This window comes from Phaethon aethereus, assembly GCF_964289735.1.
Source record: "Phaethon aethereus genome assembly, chromosome: 2".
NCBI lineage: Eukaryota > Metazoa > Chordata > Aves > Phaethontiformes > Phaethontidae > Phaethon > Phaethon aethereus.
Genome location: NC_138582.1, coordinates 120,938,357 through 120,956,774, shown reverse-complemented (window position 1 = coordinate 120,956,774; position 18,418 = coordinate 120,938,357). Strand labels below are relative to the sequence as shown.

Below are 18,418 nucleotides of genomic sequence, written 5' to 3'. Positions count from 1 at the left end.
CACTTATGTAGGTCTTTAACTTTCCTAACCTACCCAAAGGAAGCGGCATTTATCATATATATGTAAGGCCAGAAGTTCAAAAGTGCTAAAGCAACTAGTAGGAAGGGGCTAGTAAAAGCTTGGATTGGCCAAACTAGCTTCTTACAAGCCAGTGGACAAAGTCTGGAGCTTAGAAGATGGACAGCTATTGTATTACCTATTTTGCATCCCAAATAAAAATCCAAGAACACCTAAAGGATAGCCAGCTCAATTCAACCTCGAAAATACAAGAAAGTGGGGGGAGTTGCGTATGGTCTGTTGTGCCCTTCAGAGGTATTGAGCCCTGTCTCCATGGGGCCACAGTACCTCCATGGCATCTTGTCTTTTCTGTAAGGAGGACGCTATCTATCTCGGGGGCTTCAGCATGGAGCATCACACGAAGATGTAAGGCTGGTGACCAGGTGACAAAGCCATGCACAGCACGTCTATGGTGATGAAAGATGTTATTTGCGTGCAGGCCATGCTTAGTGCATGCCTACAAAAAGACACCGGCTTTTCTCTGTGCTTGCTCTAGGTTCCCAAAGGTGTGAAGAAACACCGAATTTTCATTTCAGTAGCCTGCTCTGTAGCAGCTCTGTGGCTTCATGTAAAAATAAACATAGCAGAAAACACACAAAACCTGCATTGTGTGCTGTATCTGGTAAACAATGTCTTTGGCTCACTAACGTTGCCTGGGCACGGCTTTTGAACTACTCTGAAAAAAATACCTCTGATATTTCTTGTAACATCCGTAGTAATCCCTTTCCTTGAGTAAACAAAGCAAGTACATTGAAAAGTTACAAAACTCATTCATGAGTTTTGTATGAGCACATACAAAATTATAAACAGCTGATTTCCAGAAAGACACTGATTCTGACATTAAATATGCAGGTGAAGGATCTTCCCAAAGGTTATTTTCCAGTAGTTAAAAATTATGTTCAGTACTGAAGAAAAAGGCTATTGTGGGAAAAAGAAGGAAGACTGTGGACCGGATGGCAGGAGCTGAATGATAATCCTGGGATAAGACACAGTGAATCCCTGAAATGAGGTTAGCGTATAAGGAAAAAATAAATATGGCACGAAAAAATCCCATTTTTTATTTCGAATGGCTCCTGCTACCCAGAAAGACACTTTATGCTCATGTAAGTATGAATAAATTATGCTCACCGGTGGTTTACAGGAGATGTCTACCAAAAGGCCTGTTGGTCCCGCTAAGACATTGACGCTCCAGTCATCGGGACCTTCACCGGGATGGCACACGCCCCGGAGACTCTCCTGTAAGCCTCAGACTACCTCGGTTGGGCCGAGGGGAGGCTGCGACCTCCCGGAAGGATGCTGCGTGAGCTGGGTGAGCTTACCTTTGACACAGGCCTGAACCTGCCCGTACCACTCCCCGCAGCTGTCGCAGAGCAGCGTGAACGCCGTCTCCTTGTTGCCCATGACGTACCCCTGGGCGCAAACGTACAGCAGCTCGTCCCCCATTTCAAAGCCAGTGTGGCCATGCAGGATGGTGTGGGGGAAGGACGGTGGGTCCCCACAGGGCTTGTCTGAAAGGAAAAAAGAAATGAGGTTGTAGAGACCTTGCAGTAGTCTTTGAAGGCAGCTCTAACAGCGGTGCTAAAGGAGTTACCCCGAGGACAAGCTTCCATCCATCCACGGAACTCATACACCTCATCTGATCCATGCCCTTATCCTCCTTCACAACTATGCTCAGCTGTAATCAGGAAGGTATATATTGGGTATAACTGTGACATGATAACCCTGATGTTACTGATGAATAACAGGGATGCACCTAGAGGGGTTTTGTTTCCAACAAATCAGCCCAGGACGTCAAGCTACAGTTGTCTTCTCTGCCTGCTTCAGCAAAGGCTAACAAAGGCTTGGGACCGGAAAGCAAAAGCTTGGACACAGTCATTTTTCCAAACTGCAGAAAAGCTTGTGAAATTGTTTAAGATCGGCACTTTAATGTCTACTACACTGTAGCAAGCAGAGGCTGAGCAGTGACCCAGTCCGCGTTCACAGAAAGAAAAGGTCTAGGTGAACACCGGTCATTTTTCAGACTATCTCTATCCTTCTAGTCTTTCTCAAAATCAAAAGTTTCTTCCCAGATACTCAACTTCTCCCTATTTTAGGTTAGAGACACCCCAAAATAAATGGTGACTCGTGTTCTTCAACCTGTCAACACCCAGGGGTGACATAACTCTGCTCTCTGTGAGAATCTGAAGAGCTAAATTTATCAGGATATAAAATCTAACAAGATGTTTGATAATATTTGCGCTGACAGCACTAAAAACCAGGAAGCAAAAATTACTATAAACAATAACAAAACCAGTTTGAGTTTTTTGTTGCATGAAAGAAGTGCAGAGAGGAGGCAGACAGACAACCGCCAACACCAGCGTAAACTGAACTGTAATTCTCTTTTTCAGGTTTGAACCATCTTGGTTATTGTTAACAAGATGGGTCAAGATCTTCTAGAGAACTTCTAGGCATTGCGGTTTCTCATCTCTCTAAGGTCTTCCTCTCTCAGAAGTGCACTTCAAGAGGGGTTTGCCATGTCCCCTTTTCCTCCAGGTTTCTTACAATCCCTTTTGGAATAGACATCTCTTGGTTACAGAAAAATGAAACAAACGAACAAAAAACATATAATGTAAGAACAAGATTTTGCCAAGAAACTCAATAGTTAAAGTGTGCAGTGTTGGTACAGATAAACACTTCTATATTCTTTCTTAAATCTGGGATTTTTCCCAGTAGTTCTAGAGCCCTTATTGACTGTAGAAGAAAAAACAACTGTTACACTTGCCAGGGTAACTGAAGATTCAGAACCTGCTTTTGTCCTGATACAGAACAACCAAAAATGAAAAGGCTAATAGGTAATAGCTCAGGAGTTCTGGTAATTGTATGGGAGAAGGGAAACTTAGAGTCAGGTCTGTGTTCTAGTATTGACTTCTCCTGTTGAAACCATTTGCTTTGATACAAGAAACTAATTTCTTAATTGGCTAAGCAAAGATTGTGTTCCTTGGAAAGACTTCTGTTTGGAAGCTGAAAAAGTGACCTCCAAGGCTGTGCTCCTAAACATAGAGAAGGAGAAACACCTTCAGAGAGCATCCTTGCTCCTTTGCTAGAGCCTGCTTTTGGGGCAGCATCAGCATGAGCTCTTATAAACACCATTTCCACTGACACCGGTTCACATCCAGAGTTTTGAATGGGCAGACAGAAAAGAAAAGTTTCTGTTTTGACAGAAAAGAAGCTTTTTTCAGTCTACTTTCTGTAAAAGCCCAGGCTTTCCTGCTTTTGCCCCAGGGACGTTCTGCAAGATCCCTGTGAGCTCCGGAGTCCTGGTGCAGTTTTTCCCATCATCCATCCACTTCTGACCCAGGCACAGGTGAATACATGTTTATTTAGAAACACGAAGTATTTATGTTGCCAGTTGTTTACCTTGTAGTGAAATGAACATTCTCTGATAAACATCCATGCCCTGTGAAGGTTCTTTTGGATCAGGATTTTAGAAATTGTCTGATAAACCTGGCTAACCACTTCTCAACCGGGTGTGTGGAAAAACATCTGCCACTAATTTGAGCAACATGCTACTGAAGTCAAAGCTTTGAAGTCTATTCTCCATACTGTACACATACATATATACTGTCTAACACCTTCAGAAGTTAGTGGGAGTTATGCACACACACACCAACAGAAAAAACAAGCTCCTGAGGCTGCACAAAGCTCAGTTTATGTGAAGTCTTATGGAGGCTTGGCATTCGAGGAAGCGAGCAGCAGTTAGCAGCTAATGCCTTTCCTGTGAACTGGTCGGATGAATAGAGATTGATGTGGATGAAAGGAATAAAAAAAATATTTTATTGCCTCATAGGAAGGCTACAGACCCCTGTATTTAATGTACTTTATTTATGTAGCTATTTCCGTCGGTACAAATGGGAGCTGTGTATCTGCTCTGAGGGAAGTATTGATACCAAGGCTGCAAGGGACAATTATATGTCAGTGGGTATTCTTATCTACAAAGCCTTGCTTCTTAACCCTGCGGCCAGAGGAAGCAGAAAAGTAACACTTACATTAGTTAAATGCATTTACCTTATAGCAAACATATTCAAATAGCACATTATAACCTTCCAGGAAAGAAATTAAGATGAAGGGAGCTTTACTGTAAAATTTGGCAACAAAGGTGGTAACAGAGACTAATGACATCCTGAAAGAGATCTGGCTGATGTGTCAATAGAAAGAAAGCAGAGATTTTAAAGATGTTCATGGATGAACACTGTATGGAGAACTTTTGACTCTCTCATATGAGACTTTTCTAAGGACATGTCTGCTGCAAAGCTTATTGAGTGACAGCATGGACAAGACGAAGTGAAAGCTGATACCCTGCAAAGACGTACTCGAGTTTCTACATCCATTTTGCTGCTGTCCTCTCCAGTGTAAGATGAACAGGAATTTTCCAGGTTGCAGCATCTTACGGCTCCTCATCTTGCTGCAGTCTCAGTTGCTATGACAATTCCTGCTCAGCCTTTTGCCAAACCTGATCTTTCTGGTACGTGTACAGAAGTGGCGCTGGCACAGCAGCTCATCAAACTGAGCCACTTCTGGGGATACACTTCATGTTTTTGTCTACAGCCTTTGTACCAGGAGCTGGCAAAGCATGGGCTTGTTTGGAACAACAGCCTGTGCTCAGTGCTGGCATTCAGGCCATTTTCTTGCTGGAAGAGAGGAGGCAGATCTGGGCCATGAAGCGTGACAGAGGGTGTGTTGGCAGCAGCTTGTCCTGCAGAGGAACAGTGCTGCTCTTTGTTAAGGCAACCACAGGGGTTGCCTGGAGTGGTGACGCTGGTAGATGAGGACTGGGCTCCTCCAGCGCTGAACTCTCCATCTGGAGCACTGCTTTTCCCCTCATCTATCCTCCCGCAAACCAGCATATTGTCTTAGCGCTTGCTAAAAAAATGAGCCCAGTGCATGCTTCCCAGTAGAAGAGTAGTAGTTCTACCTCAGTAGAAGAGCCTGATGTGTTTGATACCCAGACCCCATCCTGCAGATCCCATGCTCTGCCTGCTTCTGTGCCAGATCACAGCTCAAACCTGGAAACTTGGAATCTGGTTCTGGACATCGTGACCCTTCCTGAGTTTGCCGTATATTGACAGTGAGGTCAAACACCTAACAGAGCTCCATACATTGATAGCTGACCTCCAGTAAGCAAGGATGGATTGGGTTAGACAGCGAGACAGCACAGCACAGGTATAAGGCAGTGTTGAAGTACACAGAAGATCCTCATGTCAGCAGTAATTTGGCATAGACTGTCTACTGGAGCGAAAATCACCAGCACAGTCAACAAAGAACTCAATATGCATGAGTAGAAACCAGGATAGAGCCAATATCTAACAACTGAATGGGAATAAGTGGCACAGCAAAGATATAAGAGTTGAGCATAAACATGTTAGGGCTAGTGATGACTCTGGTTACAGACCCCTTAGAGGGGGGGGTCAATAGCTACTTTTTACAAGGGACTGAAGACAGTTCTTGTTATTTGAGTTAGTACATTTGGTGGTGATAGGCTGTTAGGAATTACAGACCCTCTGAAGAGTAACTTTAACTCCAAACTATGTATGGAAAGGAGTTTGTGACAGATGATTTTTGGCAAAGAGTCAACACAAGTCACTTTAAGAGCACAGCACCCTTCCTCCCCAATCCAGATCCCTGGAGAAGCATCTTCTTGATTTAAACTACAAGCATCCCATCAGTTTGTAAAGATTTTTTTGAGATGTCTTGATAAAATACTGTCTACAGAAAGGACACCCTAAGATCACCACAAAAAAACCCATCAACGTGAAAAAGATGCAGACGTCAGCTTCCATGCCACCTGGCAGAACTGGGAATCTACTGAAATCTGACTATCTACAATTGCTGTGTACCGTGCTCTGAAAGCTGACATGAAACATCCTCTTTGATGTAAAATATCCCCTGTTACAACCACCCAATTCAGCAGAGTTTTTCCAGAGAGACCACTGGAATTTATAGGATGTCATCTCGTCATTAAGGAATTGGAAAACACAACTCTCAATGCTCAGCCCTGTGAAAGATGAGTGTGGACGTTTGTTTTTCTTCTTGATTGCTAAGACACTAAAGTATATGGAATTTTTCTTTTTTAGATAAAAATACTGAATACAAATAGGGTACAAAGAACCAAAACTCAACCATAGCCAATATAAGTGCTGCTTGTAAGCTACTGATGTTAGGATGCCAGTATCTCTTTCATCAGATAGGGATTGTAAGCATTTATTAGTTTAAATGACATCACCAGGTAGCTGGAAATTCACTGTCAGCTACGTGCAAAGCTCTGGAAAAGAAAGCCATAGCAATGAAAAAATGAAAAACTTCATACCCACAGCAAAGCACGACAAATACAAAGAAATGGTTCAAATATTATATAAACCAAATTGCAGTTTGGTTGCTCTTGTAAAGTGCATTTAATATATTCGCTGTAAAGAACACACTAATTTCTTTTTTTCTTGCTACTGAAAAAGGCAAACCGAAATATGTACATAAGCCATCAGGCTTTGATGGGTATTTGGAGTCAGCAGTCATATTTAACAAAGTTTGATTTGCATTTATGCTGTAGGCTACTACACGTTGCTGCCTGTTTAGTTTTTCTATGGTGGCAGCAAATCAAAGCCTTATAGAATAGAGATCTTACTTGTTGCCTGTAAATATCAGTGGGTCACCGAAAGAAAGAACCAGTAAAACTTAGGAGCTATTAACAAAGAGATCTGCCCTTTGATGCATTTAAAAAAAATAGAAGAAAGGGAACTGAGAGGATTATAGACATATGAAATTAAATGGTATGTGGTCGTACAAAACAATAAAACGGATAGGAAAAATTCCAGCTTTTTGTTTTTCTTGCTTTATCTCCTTTATACTTGGAGGCATTTTCTTATAAGCTTTGATAGAGAATAAATACACACTCTGTGGGACAGATCTGACTTAGGTGTGATACATCTTTTTCAGAATAGGCAGAATCTGATATGTTTTTAGGCAATTTTTGGCACTTGGAGCTAAGAGAGAAACTTTCTGATTTCAGTAGATCCTGAGCTGGTACAGAGTTGTCTTCCTGACTCCAATGGCTGCATAAGACATTTGTTTAGGAGAAACTGAGGAGACACATTTCTCTGTACTGTGAAAACTGCAGCTATACTCACAGCACAGCACTCACCAAACATTACAGCTGCATCTTTCCCTGACAGACATAACCCTTAGTACCAATCCCCTGTAAAACATAACTCTTTGATACCTGGATTGCTGTGATTCTTCTGTGTGTACAGAACAAAATCCATTTCAGAAGCACCAAAAAAAAAAAAAAAAAAAAAAAAAAGAGCATCTGTCTCTCTCTTCAGGATTTGTATTTGTAAAAGCCTGATCCTGTAAGCACACCCAGAGCATCTGACCACCGCCCCAGCAGTTGAGGCATGCTGAGGTGTGTGCTTAAGCAATTCAGCTGAACTCACATACGTGCTAAGTGTTAATTGAGTAAAAATGAATTAGAAATCAAGGCCTAAGAAAGGAATTTTGTGATGTAACAGAAGTTTGATGGTGGTTCAGGATGCCCTTTGCACAACCCTAAGAACTGAAAATAGACTTGTGAAGAGTTACTATGATCGACTCAGTTTCTGAAGAAGAGAAGGCTGATGTGGCTGTTCCCTCTGTCCGTCCTCAACCTGCCAGTCTGTCTCAGCCTTTGGCCAATCTCAGCCAAGTCTGACAAAGATGGAAAGCTGCTGAGTGTCTGCTCATGGCAAGATGAGTTTAAAAGAGGAAAGAGCCAAAGCCAGGCGTCTTTTCCATTGGGATGGGCAGAGGTAGGACTCAGCCTTTACCTGTTCCCACAAGCGGTGCTGGCCAGACGATCGGCATTGCATATGGACGGACAAACCAGCATATTCATACCTCTAAGGCAGCCACAGCAGATGCGGACCCCTGCCCAACCAGCCATGCCTGGACCTGGCAAGGAACTGAAGAGTGCCTTGAAGGTGGGGAGATGATGGGAAGAGAGTAAGGTTAAGAAATACTGGGGAAAGAACTAGATTAATTTTATATGGGACTGCAGATTATTGGTCGGATGGATATGGAAAAAATAAAACGGCTTGCGGTTATTGTGTATGGGGACATAGGTCTCACCGTAAGAAACCTGGGTTTTATCACTTTCAGCAGGGAAAAACAATTTGCTTTTTGTACTTGATTTCAATACATAGGTCTTAATACTAATGTATTACTGTATTATAATTGAAATTGAATCAGTTAAAAGCAATGTCCACTTTTCAAAAAGAAAAAAAAAACCACTGAGGAGGCTTCAAGTAAGAAACAATTCATTAATCATAACTCAGATGTGAAGTTATTAGCCACATGGACAAAACAACAGAACAGATATGCTATGTCTAAGGCTTGTGGTGCAGGGTTTGCTGTTGTTGCTTCTTAAGTGGCATCCCTGAGGTGGAGGATGTTCCTTCATCAGTTAACTGCTTTGTGCTGGCTTGTGGGTTACACTTGCATGTTAAGGCTATTTCCTTTCTGGACTTTGCTTTTTTCACACCGATGACAGACTAGGCTCGGCCACACAACTTCGCTTAAGCCTTTCTATTCAAACAACAACTCTACGTCCAAAATTTTTTATACATTCAAAGAAGAAGCGACCTTATTGTCATGCAGAATTGTTTCTGTGTGTAAGGACTATCTGGTGAGCGCATTGGCACGACCATCCCATTCTGTCATCAGGAAACTCCCTGACTTGTACAAAACAAGTTGTTCGTAAATTGTCTCTTCTTCGCAAATGATCCGAATTTTCCCCTGAGTTTTAACCACGCAGTTTCGGAGTCCTCTGTGGCACTCTTCTCCAAGAAGCAATGTCAGACGATGTTCTCCTCTTCACCAGCTCCCCTGTACCATGAGCGGTAACCAAACGCAAAGGGCAAACACGGTTCCTTCCCCGAGATCCAGCATCTACGTGTAAGCTCAGACGCAGCAGGTGGAGACAGACAGGGGAGCACAAGGGCACAATGGAACAATGGTGGCCAGAGCAATGATTTCAGCCTGCCACAGCTGTCCCACCCACCACAAGGTTTTTCTCTAGGGGGGATGATGACAAAAGGGAGATTTGAAGGAAGACAATGAGAGACTTTTGCAGATGTTTACAGGGAGCTGCTCATATATGTGAGGAGCAGCATGGAAGAAGCACAAAGGTGCTTGTGTGACAACATCAGCAACTGGGTGACGGAGCTGGCATCGCTCATAGCAGCACGGAGCCTGGAGTTGATTTCACAAGGGTTACTTGAGAGGACAGTCAGTCAGACGCTGCAATTTTTGAATGACGGGGTGCACATGAAATATGCCTCACCTCTGCCGCATTTCACTTCAAGCGTATTTTCATTCCCACTGCTGCCACTGACTCTCTATCAAAATGCCCCCCTGTGTTGTGAACTTATTTTTTCCTCAGTAAATGGCATTTGCTTGCCCCTGCTTTTCTTGGAAATGAGCTGCAAAACTTCACTGTGGACATCAACAATCTTTTTCAGGGGTTCCCAAACTTCTTTACACAATCCTGCCTGTCAGTAACCATTTACTTTTTGCCTTCAGAATCCATCTTCACTTGTGGGTTCTGGCATTTGAATATCAAAAAGTTTAAGTATCGACTTAAATTGGAAATAATTTGTTTTTCAGAATCATCCATGATATATCAGAGTCCCGAGGAGGCTGGTCTACACTTGCTAACAAAAAAACCCCAAACTAAAACAAAAATGAGGGCAATTAAGTCATTTGCATACAAATACTGTGTACTGATAGATACGCGGCAGTGTGGCTTTGTGGTTGGAAGCCAGCTTTCTGAGTTACTTTCAGTGCTGAGTATGGGAGATGCTTCAGGCATCTCAGTTATATTGGTGCCAGATACATTCTTTTCCATAAAGTATGTTCTGTGAACACCAAAATGGGTTCTTCCAGATCAGTAGTGCTGTTTGAACTTGCTAAGCTGCAGCAAAGACAAAATATAATGCAGTTTATTTCCTGCAACCAATGTCTTTGCAGCAGTTGGCTCACTTAGCAGGTGATTACCATAAAGATTTATTCCTTAACATTCCCTCTTTGCCTCTCAGCAGTAGAAAAAATGAAGGCAAAACTTTTAATGTTGCAAGACAGCAATGACTGTGCATTATTTCAATAGCGTATCAGTGCTGACCTTCATCCTTTACACAAAAAGCATCATATTGGTCATTCACAAAGGGATGGGTTTCAATTTTAACATCAATGGCTTTCACGCTCTGCTGTTTGCTGCCCGTCTTTCTGCATATAATTGTCCTAAAATAAAGAAGAAGAAAAAAAATAATCAGAAATCTTCTGGAGTTTTACACGCAGGTGAAATTTGGAGATCTTTTATCACAGTAGTCAGGCTTTAGCCTCAGCTTAACTCTTTAAGAGTTGGCACATAAGGCATTAGTGTGGGAAGTTCTATGAAAAAAGCCAAGGGAGAATTAGAAGTAATTAAAATAAATGTTTGCTGTAGATCAGTTCAAGGCATAGGAAGCAATAAAGGATGTTTATCTTATTATATTCTGTAAAACTTCTAAACATCAGACCAAGTCCCAGAGTACTTAAGGCCATATACTGCACTCACATTCCAGCAATACAGATTCCCACCAATAGCACCTGGATAAAAATGAATAGAAAACTCAAGACTTGTTCTGAAAGATTATAAATCATTTGAAATTTACATTAAAAGACCATTAAGGTTGTGTATTTAACTGCTCAAATGCTAACACAGGCAAGCTCAGAAAATTCATATTGAATTCTTGGAAGAAAAACTGCTATCTTTTTTTTTAACAGTAATTCCACACCTTTGTGTAAACTCCATTTCTTCTGGTTTGGTACTCAGCAGTACCTAATCCATCCTGTTGCCCTTCATAGGCTTGAACAAAGGTAATAAATCTGTATTTGGTTTTACAATTCTGTAAATGCTGATCATGAAGGAAGAGATTACTAATTATCTCTTCTCTCAGCTGTACTGGCTGCTTAAAACTAACAAATAGAAGACAGTTTATTGTAGAAAACACTGGTTTTACTGTTACACTGAAGGTTACAAAGGCTGGGAAAGTGAATTCAGCCCAAATTTTTGCAGCTGGATGTTAATGGTATGGGGTTTATTTTTTGTGGACAGTAGGTTTGTAGAAGTGTTGCACGATCAGTTATCCTAGTGAAAGCCAGAAAAAAATGCTTTCCATAGAGGAATCCTTCCAGTGGAGGAAATTTATCATTTTGTTTTGTGCCATGGTTGAACTAATTTTGCCATCAGTCCCACACTCAATTTGGAGAATAAACCAAATGTTGACTAACTTCCCATTCACTGAGTGTGGAAAAGATCCAGTGGAAACCCAGTATTTGATCATGCACTTAAATACTATATAACAATTGATTTACACAAGTGGGCTGAATTATGATTGTACAGACCATCTTCATTCTGGCATGTGTTAGCTTTTGAGCAGTTCAATATGCAACTTAAATGTTCTTTTAACGTAAGCACAAAAGCAACATGAAGCAAGCCATACGGTGGTGGTCACGTATGTGACCAGATGTACCAGAATGGTTCCTACCATACTTCTGCTCTGGAAAAAGACATGATGTCACCCCCAACTGAAGGCCCCTTTATGATTTCAAATCAAATATGTTTCTTTTGTAAGGAAAGCACCCCTTGATATCTGGGGGGAGGTCTCTTGCAGGGCAATATTGTCCATACAGTTTTAAAATCAAGTTCTCTTAGAATTTGATGCATTTGAAGTCTGAGTCCTCTAAGTCATTAATCAGGCACCTAGACAAAAGTGACTTGATCTGCCAAAGTGAGTTCAGATGACTGGGAGGATCAGGCCATTGATTAGAAAAATTTTGTATGTATTCACATATTGTTCCACTAGGTCTTACAAGGCCTAAGTGAATGAAACAGTTATGCCTTCCTTCAAAAAGTGACTTACCAACCTTAATTTTTCCAACAATTACTCAACTCACTTAGGTACCCAGATCAGTTATGCCTTGCAATGCTAAGTAGAAAGATACTGACATATCTTTAAAAATTTGTGCCTTTGTCTGTAATTGTGTACTTAAGACTTCAGCCTCTCTTTTAAAAAAAGACAGTTTTGAAGATTGTTGCCATCATAAAACTCTGGTCTCTGAAAATCAGGCCACATTTTTTTCTATGCTCAATCAAGGAACAAAATTCCTGATACTTGGAAGCCACTTTTGAAAATCTTATCTTGAATTTTCTGATTTCTAATTCAAATTTCTAGACAGTATATTTTGCTTCTGTCCAAGGCACTGTAACTCCCCTATAATTTCTTCAGTAGGCTAAAAAATTAACTGTGGGTGATACATCCTTGGTATATTCAGATCATCTCCAAAACAGGATACCTGGCTCAAATGTAAGATTGTGTATTTGAAGGGCAAGTTTTTCTTACTTTTTTTTCAAGTATTGTACAATGAATTACAAGTTTGTAGTTGATCGTGTGGATGTGGCACTCCAGGACATGGTTTAGTGGGCATGGTGGTCTTGGATTGATGGTCGGACTTGATGATCTTAAAGGTCTTTTCCAGCCTTAATGATTCTGTGATTCTGTGTGATCCTGTGATAGAATATATTGACTGAAGATGTCTCTGCTCATTGCAGGGGGGTTGGACTAGATGACCTTTAAAGGTCCCTTCCAACCCAAACTATTCTATGATTCTATGAGGATTGATTTATTTATTTTAAGAGCATTTCTTAGCTGCTATCCAATGAGACCAAACTTACAAAGGTGTATCTTGCGTATAGTTTTAACATTATACATAAAGAAAGGCCTTAAATAACATGATTTTTAAATGTATTTCTCACTAAACTTTTTTCCCACATGAAGTTTAAAAACTGCTCTCCTGTCTATTTCTTTTTTTCCTACAACAGCCTAGACCTTGGTTAATCTTCTACTTAGGACTTAATTTGGAATTTTGTCATATTAAAATTGTTACGATTAAAACGGCAAACATTCTAGTGTAATTCTTCTGAGATGAAAGAAATTATGTCTTGTACACATACAAAAAATAGAAGAGGAAAAAAAAATCTATTTAATCTCTCCCATTCCTCTTTCTCTGTCAGTAGTTTCCGACCACGAGCTCAACCCTGCAAGCTTTAAACATCTTCAGCAAGCTGTTATTACTGCTGCTGAAAGGAGCTTCAAGAGTGCTCAGCATTTCTCAGTAGTGGGTCTGACGATCAGACCTGCAATGCCTTTTGCGTAGCAATAGTCTCTCTGCAGTTCGTAGGACTCCAGGTATGACTAAAAATATAGAATAATAGTCTCTTTTCTCTGAGTTCTTGAGGGTGGATATATGTTTCCCGAAATCCTAAAATGCTGGGGTTTAATCTATAATTATTAGATGAAATACATAGGTATTTATCTTTGTTCTTTTGTCACTTTTGTCTCAGTTCTAAAAGGTAGGTTTTGATGCTTTTAAGTTTGTTGCATTTTTCATCTGAGGACTGAAAAATGGCTATCAATTCAGAATTCAAGATATTTTAAAATTTCTTCAGCAGCAGCATCGCCACACTGAAATAAGGAACAAAAAATCATACATTTTTCCTACTCTTTCCAGCACCCTGCTGCGAGGTTGTGGAAATGTGTCGCCTAGTTCATTTCTTTACTATTTTGAATTGTTGTACTGGGGCATGCATCACGGTTGAGAGAATGCCACAAACATACTTTTTTTAGGGATACATCCACCTGCCCAGCCATTTAGAAGAATGTAGTTATTCAGGGAACTTTAATTCTATTTATTGCTACTTTCATGTAATTATTGAACTTAAGCAGACTTGCTCATTACTCGTCTTAGCATACGTTGTAATATGATGCTTAGAGCAGTGTACTGCGTGATTTTGTACCTTGTATTTAAGAAACAGATGCCATTTTATTTTTCCTTCTATGGAGTTATCTCTTATGAAAATAGACATGCTCAGAAGAAACATACTGAGTTCAGATTGCAAATCATCCGTAATAATCCTTTATATTTAATACACATCTCCTTGAAACATCCATGCGTCCCTGAAAATTACTCTTACATGGCCATGAACTGATAATCACAGCATAAAAATCAGTCACACATACTATTGCTACAGACTGTGTAAGTATCATATACTATCAGTAAGCTAAAAATATAGTTGGGAAAGGAGGGGTTTTAGTGGTGTTGACAACAGCCCCTGCTCTCTGATGGAAAGTGGGAGTGTGCCTGATGGTGTCTTCTGTGGTTTCTTGACAAGGGAAGACAAAAACTGCTGAGAATCTTCTCAGTCCACTGCTACCCAGCCTAGAAGAACAACATGCTTCATGATGCCTCTTCTCCTCTCGTGTGAGAAAACAGGAGACCACAAAGACTCTGTACTATGTTGAGACTCAGCTTAATTTCTGCTGTACAATACGCTTGATTCAACTAAGAACAATTAACAGTCCTTCCTCTGTACCTACCGTGAAAGAAAGATCAGAGGTTGGCCAAGCTAATCACTGTTTTCCTGTGCCATGACATGGATATTGCATTTATCATGTGCACACATGAGGAGAAAATTTAGTATTTAGCACAATAAGATATGAGAAGCCTTCCACTTACTTTTGCACTGGTTAAATTTTTTTCTAATCTATCACGTAACCGAGGAGTAATTGGTATATTTTGCACTTCTTCTAATCCCTCTGTTCAAAGAAGGAAATAGCAGAAAAGCTGGCATGAATGGTATTTATTTCACAATATGCCATAATATGCCATTATGTAATATGTATTATTAAATACACCACAATGATATACTTGAGCCATAGTAATGATACCTAATTTTACATATTGTATATATACAATATATATAGTAAACATATATATAATAAACTCATAATATTTATATATAAAGTAGCATCCACTGGTACTTCTACTTTCTAAGATAATTACATAGCAAGTTTGTAATACTTGAAAATTTTTCAGTAAACCCAAGTTAAAACATATGGAGTTAACAGCTGAGTTTATATGACATAGTGTGATCCATCAGCACAGAAACCAGTGGGTGGGACTGGGATATTTTGTAGTTGTTACATTATCTGCCAGTTGATTGTAAGTTTTCTAGTCTTAGTCAATAAATTCACTGAACTGAGTCAGAACATTCGTATGACATTTATTCATAGTAGTATGAACTTGCATATATTGAACTTGAATATATTCAACTCAGAACATCATCAACGATGCGTTAGCTGAGGCACTGTGGAAGTCTGGTTCATAACATGACATAACAAACCTTCCCCTAATTAGAAAGTTTAAAATGTCATTGCTTTTCTTAGTCAAGATAAATCTTTAACATCCTGTGCTAATTTTCTTCATGTTTTTTTTACCACTTTACCACTTGTGTTTCAGTAACTAGGTGAGAGAAAAAAAAAAATCAGTAGTCTGGAAGCCAAACTGGAGGATTTTTATTCTTAGTCTTTCCCTTCTGTAGTTTGGGAAACTGCAAATTATAAAGCTGGCTCTGATGAGGAATAAAATATAAATGACATGTTCACGATTACCGAAGGGAAGAAAATTTCCCTGAAAAGTCATGAAAGGGAGCACAGGTGGGCTTTGGAAAGTCCATTGACTGGGAACTATAGAGGCTAATTTTGGCTGGATGTGACCCAAAGAAAGCAGCTGCTAAGTGTGACATGAAGACATTCCAACAGCAATACTGCCACTGGAAATGTCAAAAGGAGGTCTTACCAAAGCAGACCCAATATCCTTTAGGTTCTTAAAAATATATACCAAAATGCAGTCTTTTGTGCTTAAAACTGTACATATGACTACTGAAATAGTAAGGCCTCTGTTCATTAAATAAGTATGGCCCATTCATGCAGATTTTCATACTGTAGCCTAGTATGAAAGATTTTATATAGCCATTTTACTATAATACAGCTATGTACATATAATCTAAGCATTCTTAGTGCATGTAGAGGAGAATTGTGTTGCTTCCTGTCCTGGACTAGCTGAGTGCTCAAAGACACGTCAAGTGTCACTAGAAAGTCGGTTTTACCCAATTTCATTTTATGGGCTCTGGTTTAATCCATGGCTTTCATAACAGATGTTATTGATCATTTACCAAAGGGTTTAAAAAAAATTAAAAAAAAAATATTTGCTGAGTGCTATTAATTTACAAAGAAGCTCAATTCTCAGACAAAAGGCTTTCAGATAGTACTGAACATTACAGAGGTTGTAAAATAAGGGAAAATATGTGGAGTCCTTTTGAAAATTAGAAAATCAACCCCATTAGAACTAACTGGCAGGTTAAAATCCTGGTATCAGTCGCTTTTTTTCATTTGCTGAAGGTAAGCAGATCCCCCTTCTGCCTTCATTTTGCTAGGCTAAACAAACTGATCACCTTTAATCACTTCTGATAAGAGAGGTGCTTTCTTAGACTGATCCTAGTCTGAGTTTATCCCTTCTGAGCTTGGATGCCAAGAATTATATGGCACTGTTGCAGGTGGTGTCTCACCAGTGGCTCAAGCCCTTCAGTACTGCCCTCTCAATCCTGGAAGACCTGCTGGGTATCTTTTAGGAGGACTGCATTTCCTTTTTTCACAAATTTTATGTGGGTTATTTTATCTTATGACAGGCTCACTGCCATCCTGTGTTCTGTGAATACACCCAGCTCTTTCTCCTGCTCTGCCTTTTCCAGCTGAACTGCTGGTTTAAGGCAGAAATTCCCATTAGTTTTCACATAATACTGTTATATTTCACCCCATTTCTATTACTCCATCTCTGAAGTCAGGCTTACCTTCCTGTTCAATATTGTGATTTTCCTTGGTCTTAACAATGAGTTCTAACCTTCTGGCATTAACTAAATTCACTAGCATACCCCTACCTTTTGTGCCAAAGTTTGTTAAGGTTTTGCTAAAGCCCTCAAAGTTTGTTAAAAAAACCTCCCAGTAAAAATACAATTTAAAGGTGCAAGTCCCCGCTAAATAAATGGCTACTCTGAGGACTTGTCATGCTATGTTTTAGCAGATAGTACTTTGGGTGCTTCTCCTAGAAAATACATCAAAAATGTATTTTCTTTTGTATGATGCTTTTCCTGAAAAAGTACATTTTCTAAAAAATCCTTCAATTATTGGATTGTCTGTTTTACAAGAACTGTGGCTGTCATACTTTGCCCATGCTGTCTTCCCAGGTTGTGCCAAGAAAGAAGCTGATGCAAAGTGGCTCATGTCCACATTGCTGAGTGATACCATTCCTTGGAGTAAACCGGCCGTGTCCGTACCTGTCTCTCGTACTCAAGTCTCTTGACTGAGCTTCATGCAGAAATCTGTATTCCTGAAACACAACTACTTTGTTTTTGATCTGTATGAGACTTTCTGAGGTGATTGACAAGAAACAATAAAAGGATAAAGTCATCTTCTAGGAAAGCATGACACCAGCTGTGGGCTGTGGGACTGGAGTTTGTGACACGAAGGCATTTCAGAGTGCAAGACCTCCTCAGACAGTTTCATGACCAGTTTTAAAGTTTTGAATTGGATCATGTCCTGTCAGCTATGTCTGGATTTTTCTCTCAAAGGGAACTAACTGACCCACCTGGGTCTGTCATACAGACATCTGGGAGCACATCCATTTGCATTATCATCAGGCAGCAGAGCACAGCCTTGAAATAAAACAGAGAGCTTGCCAAATCGACGTATCATTAGGACTAAATCTCTGCAAATAAGCACGTGGACATGTACACCTGGATAGATTTCACGGGGCCCGCAAGTCCAAGGGTCTACACATCCAGATGAGAGGACTGGCCTGGGTTAGCAATTGACCCTTATTTCATTCCTTGGGTATTGCTTTTTTCCCCCCCAAGAAATGTGCTGCTATTACCCTACTGCCAGGTGCTGGGCAAGTCCCACGCAGTAGGCAGAGAAAGAAGTAGGTAGTCTTGTGAAATGCCATTTCTGAGTCTCATTATTACATTTCCCAGTGGTGTCATCTGCAGTGAGGGCCCTGTTGTGTCTGACACTGTAGAAGCATTCAATAGGAGTCAGCGCAAAACCCAAAGAGCTAACAAAAGGAAGGAAAAATAGAGATGAAGTAATTTTCCTAGCAGCAAACATCTGGTCTGCGGTCAGCCAAGAAAAGAACCCCAGTCTTCTGACTCCCACAGCAAGGCTTATTCTAGCTCACTGTGCTTGCTCACTGCAGAGTTATTCCCTCTGAGATAAATCCTCCAGGGACTGGGTAGGAACAAGCCCAGGGCAATTTCGTGCAAAGTAACAGGTTGGCAGCCGTGTAGGAGGTCTGTTATAGAATAGAAGGTCTATGCAGAGCTCCAAAGCCCTTATAGAAGGGATACATGGCTTCATTATTTTGT

General features: G+C 40.4%; 1 protein-coding gene across 1 annotated transcript in view; it reads right to left on the bottom strand.

The window, feature by feature from the left end:
• Positions 1 to 18,418, bottom strand: part of SUSD5 (sushi domain containing 5) — a 41,691-nt gene that overhangs the window by 9,585 nt on the left and 13,688 nt on the right. Inside the window, exons 3-4 of the mRNA XM_082015285.1 lie at positions 10,241 to 10,359; positions 1,377 to 1,565 (exon numbers count right to left, since the gene is read on the bottom strand). Of these exons, the coding sequence (XP_081871411.1) occupies positions 1,377 to 1,565; positions 10,241 to 10,359 (308 nt within the window). The remainder of the gene's footprint in view (positions 1 to 1,376; positions 1,566 to 10,240; positions 10,360 to 18,418) is intronic.